Consider the following 11,009-nt stretch of genomic DNA (forward strand, 5'->3'; position numbering starts at 1 on the left):
GGTCTCATGCCGTTGCGCTTTCAGCCCTTCTCTCGCTCTATGTCATTTTGTTGTGTTGCGGGGTGTCTCACCACCTCCCTCTCTCTTTCTCTTTTGTACCTCTGTCACTTATGCGAGTCACTATCTCCTGCATCTCTCCCTAGTCCTTCTCAAGTTTTCCTCCCCCTGTTACATTCCTATCCGTTACACTATTGTTTTGGGAAGGGTTTGTTGTTGTTTGTGGCGTTTGCCAGCCAGCCAGTTACTTCCCCTAGCATCTTTAGTTGTTTAGTTGTTTAGTTCATCTTTGGTATTATCTCCTGTGTTTTTATGGTCGAGTTTTATTTTGCTACGTGTTGAGTTTTCATTTTGTGTTTGCTTTATTCTTTATCTCCCGTGCTTTTACGGTCAAGCTCATTTTTCTTCCGTGTTGATTATTTTGTGTTTGGTGTTTGTCACTGCTGGTGTCTGTCTCTCCCCCTCTCTTGCTGATTGGTGACTCCAGTCATTTTATCAGCTCAAGGTCCACCTCTCTCTCTGTTTTCACCTTATGTGTACGTTTGCGTACCCACCATGTTACACTTTGACCTGAACCTTGTATGCCAGGGGTTCTTGCCCACAGACAGTGCATTCAGAGGACACTACTGTTATCCTGGTGCCAAGAGCCAGCCATCTCATCTCAGCCAGACCCATGGTTTAGTGTCTTTGGCCTGTGCCATATATTGGTGAGGGTCATTTTCAGTGATGAAGGCAAAGAGGCATTTGGTGAGGTAGTAGTGGAGATCTTCATGGTGAGTGGCTACTGCCTCACCGTTGCATATTGTTGCTTGGCAGGATTTATGACAAATCATGGTGTTCTACTCAGCTCCTTCCTGAGGACATGATACACCTCACATTTTCTTTTCTTCACATCTCAGGTGGACTAGTAAGCTATTGTGCTACTGCTAGCTCCAGGTGGTATTTATTGGGGTTAGTGGTGAGGCCTACCCGTAAAAGTACCTTCATAGAATAGGCCAGAGGTGGGTAGAGTATTCAACAATTTTACTCAAGTAAAAGTACTGTTTTCTTGAACTAGATTTCGCTCAAGTAAAAGTATGCATCCAAAAATGTATTTGAGTAAAAGTAAAAAGTACTTTGATTATAAACTACTCAAGTAGTGAGTAAATGCAGAGTACTGTCTCGTACAGAGTACTGTACTGTTTATTATAAATAATATGTATTTTTGTTTGTTACTAATTATTAGTCCTGTGTAACTTTGTGTTGCACAAAGGCACTAACTGAGGAGACTGTCAGCCAATACGTGTAGCTACAACTTGACGCCCACTGAATCAATTTGTAGCAAACTTTGGTTCAACTTAATCATCATATATTGCTAGTGTTTACACTCACAGAGTTCAAACTGGTTTTAGTATTGCACTGCAATACATTTAATAATTACATCATACAAAAGTTGATATACAGAGATATAGCATTACACAAAGAAGTCAATATTATATATATAGCAAACTTATCGCAACGTGCTTCCTCAAATTTGACGTCGAGTTCTTGTAGGCTGAAATGTCCACACGTTTTGGCAGACACAACTGACATTGCATTATATGACTGTCCTTTTTACACATTTGTAATGTAAACATTGGCAGTATGTGAGGTTGGGGATGCTCGGTAGGTTTTTCTGTCACCATACTTTCTTGCTACTGGTGGAGAAAGTTTGCATATGCGTTCACGTGACTGACCGGCTTCATTTCTCACCACATATTTACTCAAGTAAAAGTAGAAATCTTTCATATTAAAACTACTCTCACAAGTACAAAGCTACTTGAGTAAATGTAACGGAGTAAATGTAACGTGTTCCTACCTCTGGAGTAGGCATAGAGTAGGTGTCAGTTACCCTCCATAAGTCACTGCAGAATTGAAAGTAATTGAAAGTCCAGCCAGGGCACCATGACTACTGCTTACTGACAAGCCTCAAGAACGCAATTGGGCTGCGGCCTGAAAATCCAGGGCTATATAGTGTATAATAATGTATGGAAAAAATAAAAATCCTGAATGGATCTGGAACACAAGTTGTCTTATTTCCATAGTGATGAAGTTGAGTAGCTATTACTAAGCCACTGTAATATTTACATTGTTTAAGAGTTGCACCAAATGTAAGCTCCTTGATAAGAAACTTTACAACTTTCTGCCATAGTATTTTTTTCATTAAACTTTTGATCTGTGATTTGTGTTCTATTCTGAATAAAATATTAGATGTTGGCACCTCCACATCATTGCATTCAGTTTTTATTCACAATTTGTTTAGTGTCCCAACTTTTTTGGAATCCGGGTTGTGTGTGTGTGTATATATATGTATATATACATATGCTTTTATCCATAGGGAAATTTTATTGTGAATTTTACGGTTTCTGTTTACTTAAGCTTATCTTTTTTCTTGTCAGTTCTAACACCTAAAACATAAATTATTGAAATCTAGAACTGTCTACAAATACATAGGCAGCAAATGGCTAATTATCAGGGCTGTCATAATTGCTCAAAACTACAGTCAAAGGGGACAGAAATCCTCAGTGTAAAGAAGTGCTATATAAAGTACTCAGTATTCCCATTTTTCCTTGCAGGTCACCTTGCTACAGCTATTCTAGAAAAGAACAGTAGGTATGCTAATGGTTCTACATATAATTTGGAGGGAGGTGTGTTACAAAGATTGTGTTTGAATATTATAAAAGGTTTTTGCTGCATTTTTAATACTGATGAGAATAAGGATAATGATAATGTACACAATATGCCTATTGTTACAAAGGTTTAATCTGATAATGAACTCTAACCAATACATTTTGTGAACTTTATTCTTTTCTGTACAGGACAATGATATCAGTGTTTATGTTTATTCATCATCTAAAGTACAATGGAAAATGTAACCATCCTTAATTTCTCCATGTTTGAAAATCTGGGGTTTTTTCGATATATTTACTTTCTTCTGGGTTTGATTTTATATTGTTCAATCTTACTGTTCAACTTCATTGTCATTCTGGTCATATTTCTGGAACGTTCTTTGCACCAGCCTATGTACCTTTTGATTTCATGTTTGTCAATCAATTCTCTTTATGGCACTGCTGGCTTCTTTCCAAGACTATTAACTGATTTATTGTCATATTCACATACAATCTCTCGTCCTGAATGTCACATACAGACCTTTGTTATTTACACTTATGCATCGTATGAATTTACAATCTTAACATTAATGGCTTATGACAGATTTGTCGCAATAAGTAAACCTTTACAATACCACAGCATTATGACACCCAAATTACTTCTAGTTATGATAACTTTATCCTGGATATATCCAGTGATTTCAATTGGGACTGGTATAATTTTTACTGCAAGGTTAAGACTGTGTGGCGGTAACTTAAAAAAACTGTACTGTAATAACTGGATTATTGCTAAACTCTCTTGTGAAACTGCTACTCTTGACAACATTTATGGCTTTGTAGTGCTATTAACAACAGTTTTGATCCCCCTGAGTTTCATTATGTATTCCTATATTAAGATTCTTATAATTTGTCAGAAATGCTCAAAAGAGTTGAAGAGCAAAGCTTATCACACTTGCCTTCCTCACTTGGTGACTCTTGTTAACTACTCAATTACCATTTTCTGTGAAATGACTTTTACCCGTTTTGAAAATTTACATCCAGCAGTGGATGTTATTCTGTCACTAGAGTTTCTGATTATACCACCTCTTTTAAACCCCCTAGTTTATGGACTTAATTTTCCAGACATTCGCAGAAAAATACAAAATCATTTGAAATCATCTAAAGAGTTAGATATATCTGCATGAACTTGTATCTGATGGAATAAAAACCAAATCTCCATATTAGCACAGATGTAACATCAGGAACATGCTCTTATCCAGGTATTTGAATTCATGAACAAGGCACAAAAACATAAAACTTTTTTTGTTCTAAAAAACTGCAGTTACTCTAAATTGTAAAGCATTGTATATTTCATTTATTATAGCAATTTATGTGGAAAAATAGTACCTTATCTTTCTATGAATGTAAAATGTGGATTTCACCTGTTGGATATAAGTGAAATATCTTACCTAAACAATGCTCTGTTTAATGTTGTAAAATACTGGGTTTGAAATGTACAAAATGAAATATAAACATTGCTTGAATAGATGCAACTCAGGCTTAACAAAATGGCTAAAGAAAATGAAAGTAATATAATTCCTATGGGTAAGTGTTCCATAGGTTAAATGTTTCCTGAAGCATTTCCAGTCCCAAGCATTTACATTTACATTTTTACATTTTTCACAATACAAAATCCTTTAAAATAATCTAAACAGTTAGATATATCTGCATGAACTTGTATCTGATGGAAAGATATTTATGTTTACTAAATTAAATGCTTTCTTTAATATTTTATGTTTATTTAACTCCATTTGTACTGTATAACTGTTCTCATAAAAAATCAATAAAAAACCTATATAGCCTGTAACTTTTCTATATTAGCAAGTAAACAAGCTGGGAACCAATTATTTCCTGTATTTCTTATAAGGAAAATTGTTTGGGATAGTGAACATTTCGGGTAGCGACCAACTTTTCGGAATGGATTGTGGTCGTTAACCGAGGTTCCACTGTGTATCCACTGTGTATCGTCTGCCTTTTATTGTCATATATACATACGAAACATCCTGTTTCTCTGGAATGCACAATAATTTTTAATATCTCTCTCATCATATATATATATATATATATATATATATATATATATATATATATATATATATATATATATACTGCTCAAAAAAATAAAGGGAACACTTAAACAACACAATATAACTCCAAGTCAACCACACTTCTGTGAAACCAACCTGGGGTGGGTTTCCCGAAACATTCTTAGCGCTAAGTACTTCGTAACCTCGTATGAAACGTATGAGGTTAAGAAGTACTTAGCGCTACGAACGTTTTGGGAAACTCACCCCTGTTCAGTTAGGAAGCAACACTGATTGTGAATCAATTTCACCTGCTGTTGTGCAAATGGAGTAGACAACAGGTAGAAATGAGAGGCAATTAGCAAGACCTCCCCTATAAAGGAGTGGTTCTTCAGGTGGGGACCACAAACCACTTCTCAGTACCTATGCTTTCTGGCTGATGTTTTGGTCACTTTTGAATCTTGGTGGTCCTTTCACACTCATGGTAGCATGAGACGGACTCTACAACCCACACAAGTGGCTCAGGTAGTGCAGCTCATCCAGGATGGCACATCAATACGAGCGGTTACAAGAAGGTTTGCTGTGTCTGTCAGCATAGTGTCCAGTGGCTGGAAGCGCTACCAGGAGACAGGCCAGTACACCAGGAGATGTGGAGGAAGCCGTAGGAGGGCAACAACCCAGCAGCAGGACTGCTACCTCCGCCTTGGTGCAAGAAGGAACAGGAGCACTGCCAGAGCCCTGCAAAATGACCTCCAGCAGGCCACAAATGTGCATGTGTCTGCACAAACTGTTAGAAACCGACTCCATGAGGAGGGTATGAGGGCCCGACATCCACAGATGGGGGTTGTGCTCACAGCCCAACACCGTGCAGGACGCTTGGCATTTGCCAGAGAACACCAGGATTGGCAAATTCGCCACTGGCGCCTTGTGCTCTTCACAGATGAAAGCAGGTTCACACTGAGCACATATGACAGACGTGACAGGGTCTGGAGACGCCATGGAGAGCGATCTGCTGCCTGCAACATCCTTCAGCATGACCGGTTTGGCAGTGGGTCAGTAATGGTGTGGGGTGGCATTTCTTTGGAGGGCCGCACAGCCCTCCATGTGCTTACCAGAGGTAGCCTGACTGCCATTAGGTACCGAGATGAGATCCTCAGAGCCCTTGTGAGACCATATGCTGGTGCGGTTGGCCCTGGGTTCCTCCTAATGCAGGACAATGCTAGACCTCATGTGGCTGGAGTGTGTCAGCAGTTCCTGCAAGATGAAGGCATTGAAGCTTTGGACTGGCCCACCCGTTCCCCAGTCCTGAATCCGATTGAGCACATCTGGGACATCATGTCTCGCTCCATCCACCAACGTCACGTTGCACCACAGACTGTCCAGGAGTTGGCGGATGCTTTAGTCCAGGTCTGGGAGGAGATCCCTCAGGAGACCATCCGCCACCTCATCAGGAACATGCCGCGGAGGCCACACACAATACTGAGCCTCATTTTGACTTGTTTTAAGGACATTACATCAAAGTTGGATCAGCCTGTAGTGTGTTTTTCCACTTTAATTTTGTGTGTGGCTCCAAATCCAGGCCTCCATTGGTTAATAAATTTGATTTCCATTGATGATTTTTGTGTGATTTTGTTGTCAGCACATTCAACTTTGTACAGAACAAAGTATTCAATGAGAATATTTCATTCATTCAGATCTAGGATGTGTTATTTGAGGGTTCCCTTTATTTTTTTGAGCAGTGTATATATATATATATATATATGTCACGTTGAGGTCCCCGACCCCTCCTTTTGGGCATGTGTTTACGTCGTCTGCGTCTACTCGTCTGCGTCAGTGGATCTCCATGGGTGCGGTAACGTCTTGTGCTGATTCGTCTCACCTGTGGCTCGTCTCGTCATCATGTGGGGTTTATGTGGTTTGTCTACTTAATGTGCGTTCGCGCAGTGTCCTGTGCTCATCGTTGTCTGAGTCATACGTGTCTATGGCTCTGTTCGAAATAGCCTACTACATACTACTGGCGTACTGATCGAGCCCCAAATCAGTATGCAGTATGTGACCAAAATGAAATTTTCCAGTATGCGAAACATACCTGGATGACCTACTACTTCCGCAAAATATTCCAGTACGCGAACAGAGCTATCTTCGTGGTGTACTGCATCCCATCATGCAACGCTACGTTCACGTGACCCCGTAGTATGCTTTGCTTTTGTTGCATACTGGAAACTGTACTGCATACTACTACGAGGACCAGTAAGCAGTATCCAGTATATACAGAGTCCAGTATGCAGTATCCAGTATGTAGTAGGCTATTTCAAACAGAGCCTGTGTGTGTTGACCTGTTTTACGTGTGCTATCTGCGCTATTTGTGAATTCATTAAATGTTGCGTCCGTCAAAGCAAAGAGTTCTGTCTCGTCCTTCGCCACGCTCCGGGCGTGACAATATATATAACTGGAAATACAGTTTAAAAAACTCCATCCAATGTGTTAAGGGCATTAAATAACGTGTTTTATAAAGAACAATTTTTTTTGTGTGACAAACAGCATTTAGTTAGTCAATAAAAGTAACATTTGACAGAACAATCTTGAAAGAAAATGTTATTAAAATAATTGTGATCAAAGTTTTGTTACAGACATTCAAGTAGAATCTTATGCCCAGACATATGTTTGTTCTTCTTTCATATTTTGGACCTGCTCATACATTTCACAGTGCTTAGACATAGCAGGTAAGGGGCATGTGACAAACACTTTATTTTTCTTTTGATAGGGCAAACTATGTTAGCTGATATTTTATTTATATTTAGGAGCTAGGTAGGGTGAGAATGATTTTTGTTTTATTTATTAATGAACCACCCCCTTTGTAAGCAGCTGTATACTCTGAGACTGTGCATAATCAGAGATGCATCTCTGGACTACCACATACAACAACACATTAAATGATGGTGAGCCAATTTTGTGTAGTCTGCCTTGTACTCCCATCTCCTGCTTTGTTCTTCCCATTTTTTCTGATTACACATTTTTCATGGCTCTGGCTTTCTCCCTAGACACTGTAGGTTCATAACCTGGTACAGGGATGCAAAAAGAGGCCAATTGAGAGATTGAGAGACACAGACAAAATGACACACAGAGCCTCACAGAAGGAGACTTGAGCATGTGCAAAGGTGGCAGGTGGATCCAAGGGCTCATATCGCAGCAGGTGGTTGAGTGTAGCCATGTTCTCTTTAGGCCAGGAAAGGTCAGCGGAGACTTACATGGGACACACATGTTCACATCCTAACACGTGAACCCTTAAGCAAGGTGCCTGAAACCTAGCAAAACGCTTTGATCCAGAGGTATATTCTACAAGTGTCTTACACAGCATATACAAAAAACAGGGTAGTGCTTTTCATGCTGGACAATGGACATGAACAGACAGAGAACCCTGGGTGACAGACCACACAAGCCCATGGTATGGGTGACCCCCATAAAGGAGGTCACAACTGTTGGAACAAACTTGACCAGCAGCAACATCATTCATGTTTCCTAATACTAACATTTAGTAGGCTGAATAACAAAAAGTAGTTTATAAAGAATTACATGATTGTTTTTAACCAAGTCTAGAATTGAATGATAATTGAAAAAAATATATACTGTAAGAGTAAATTCAAGTCAAACAGCAGACAAAACATGTCAAGTTTGTGATGATAATTTCAAAAGCATGTGACACTGCAGAGTGTTGGAGGTTAGCCTATGACTAAACATGTTGTAGTTACAACTCAATAACGTGATATAAAAACTTTGCAAAAAATGTATTTTTATTTTTTTCAATTCATGCATCAAGATTGAATATTTGTGTTACAGACATTCCTACAGGAATTTGTCCCTGAACAAGTTAACTATGGACAGTATGCCCTATAGTTTTTATGATATATTGATCGAAATTCATGACACAAAACTTGCTCAAACCCAAAAATACATGATGGAAAATGAAATTATTTTTACTCTTTACTTACATTTTGTAAAAAAAACAAGCTAGATTATCTCTATTTTCTATATTTATCTATTTATAAAAATATCACCTAGTTTTCTTCTGGGAGTACAGTAATCCAAATGAGCTTTCTCCTAGTAATTAGCATGATTCCAATGGTATATAAATAAACACTGCAAACATAGTTTCACTGTACACACACATGTGAAGGTGATATGAGAAGATGGTATAATACATTTTCTTATTTTTCTTAAATATGTGATATTTTTTTATTTATACATTATGTACTAGTAATTGTTAGTTTGAAATTCTTGAGTTTGTTAATCAGACTGACATCTTGTTAAGGCAATATGTAATAACTTTCTCTCTAAAGATTTATTCAACATCATTACGGTTAGGAATCATCATTCCTAATGGGGCTGGTGTCCTCTGTTTGTAGTTGCAGTCAGAGCTCTGTCTGTGCATCAGAGAAAAACAGCATGCTCAGAATCCTTTATTCCCTATTTAAAACAATTCTGTATACCAGCTGCTTTTTATTGTTAAGACATTTCTGATTGTGCTGCAGAAAATAAAACTAGACATAATTTAGATAAAATGTGATTGCCAAACCTTTCTATTATACAATGTAAAAACGTAATTATTTTTACGTTGATTTACAGTGTGCATTTCAGAGACGTAAACACATATATGTTTATGTAAAGGAACAGATTGTTCTGAAACCAAATCATAGCTACAAGCTCATAGACAGATCCTGTCTTAAAACCAGATGTGAAGCACCGGCTTAAATTAAATGAGACTACTCGTAATTAACCTTTATTACCTGTTTTCCATTACAGATACTATCCTCAATGGAGAATGTTTCCAGCATATTAATGTTTACTCTAGCACAATTAGATGAAACAATGGAAAGCAGATATATGCTTTTGTCTTTGACTGCCTTGTGTTATCATTTTATTTTGCTGTGTAATATCACTATAATTGTTTGCATTGCCTCAGATAAGGGGCTTCATGAACCCATGTATATATTTTTATGTAACTTGTGTGTAAATTCGCTGTATGGCACTGCTGGCTTCTATCCTAAATTCATGTATGACTTACTGTCCCAAATTCCATCAATTTCATATTCAGGATGTATGTTTCAAATATTTGTTATTTATTCATCTGTTTTATGTGACTGTTCAATTTTAACAGTTATGGCATATGACAGGTATGTGGCAATATGTAGGCCTCTGGAGTACTACTCAGAAATGACAAATATCAAAATTGTAAAATGTATTATTTTTTGCTGGCTTGCGCCATTGTCTTCCATGGGTATTCTAGTGTTGTTAACATCAAGACTCACTCTGTGTGGATCAAATATTGGCAAGCCATATTGTGAAAACTGGGCAGTGGTTAAACTGGCTTGTTACTCTATAACAGTCAATAATGTGATTGGATATGTAGTTATTATCATATATTTGGGGCATGCAGTATTTATCTCGGTTTCATATATTCAGTTGATTGAAAAATGCAGAAAATCAATAGAAGGTAGGTACAAATTTATGCAAACATGCATGCCACACCTGCTTGTACTGTTCAATATGATAGTTGCATCGTTGTTTGATGCGCTTTACAGCAGATATGGTTCAGCATCTTTCCCTCAACGTGTGCGCAATTTTTTGGCCCTAGAATTTCTTTATATACCTCCAATTTTAAATCCCATTATATATGGACTAAAACTGACCAAAATCCGAAAGAAAGTAATTGGATTAATCTCCAGTAACAATGCTGTTGCATAACATGGACATATCCCCACACTACCCTCTCCAGAGGTGTCAATTCCAGGTTCAGAAAGTAGAACTCCTCACCAGGATTTTGCTCAGGCTTCCTGGATTGTTTTGATTACACAAATTTTACCTGGATTGCACTAATTAGAAAATCTAGCAAGCTTGAGCAAAATCCTGGTGAGGACTTTTACTTTCTGAACCTGGAATTGACACCTCTGACCATCTCGGCACCAAATTCTTATATTGACAAATAGGCACATCATGATATTTTGGTGCTCTTGGGGGCACCAGTGGTGGTGCGGGGACCTTATGCAGCCATGTATTCGAGTATACCTTGAGCTGGCTCTCCGGAAGTAGCTTGAGTACTGTGTGCTATACTGTGCAAAAGACCTTGTAGTAGCACCTATTAACAGGTCTCTATTAAATTGTGAAGATACTCCATTTTGAAGGAATCTCCAAACAAACCATTTTAAAAAACAGATGTCATTGGTTAAGTAAAAACACCCTTCCATGACATAGTTATTCTGTTAATGTTGTCAGGCCTGTTTGAAACCTTTTTGTCTCCCGGCTCCCCACCTTTGAACCTTTTAAT

The 11,009-nt window shown here is 38.1% G+C and overlaps 2 protein-coding genes across 2 annotated transcripts; both read left to right on the forward strand.

Annotated features, from left to right (window-relative positions):
- The first annotated feature begins 2,878 nt into the window (after positions 1 to 2,878).
- On the forward strand, positions 2,879 to 3,808 carry LOC143477374 (olfactory receptor 10J4-like). Its single transcript, XM_076975956.1, has one exon. It carries the CDS (start codon positions 2,879 to 2,881, stop codon positions 3,806 to 3,808), a length of 930 nt encoding a protein of 309 aa, XP_076832071.1.
- A 5,685-nt stretch (positions 3,809 to 9,493) lies between these two features.
- Positions 9,494 to 10,429, forward strand: LOC143478030 (olfactory receptor 52D1-like). The gene has a single exon (XM_076976949.1). The coding sequence runs from the start codon at positions 9,500 to 9,502 to the stop codon at positions 10,427 to 10,429; it is 930 nt and encodes a 309-aa protein (XP_076833064.1). The 5' UTR covers positions 9,494 to 9,499.
- The last annotated feature ends 580 nt before the right edge of the window (positions 10,430 to 11,009 follow it).

Source organism: Brachyhypopomus gauderio, chromosome 16, assembly GCF_052324685.1.
Source record: "Brachyhypopomus gauderio isolate BG-103 chromosome 16, BGAUD_0.2, whole genome shotgun sequence".
NCBI lineage: Eukaryota > Metazoa > Chordata > Actinopteri > Gymnotiformes > Hypopomidae > Brachyhypopomus > Brachyhypopomus gauderio.

Coding starts and splice junctions, on each gene's coding strand:
- LOC143478030 (XM_076976949.1), top strand. CDS start 9,500: ATGGAGAATGTTTCCAGCATATTAATGTTTACTCTAGCACAATTAGAT.
- LOC143477374 (XM_076975956.1), top strand. CDS start 2,879: ATGGAAAATGTAACCATCCTTAATTTCTCCATGTTTGAAAATCTGGGG.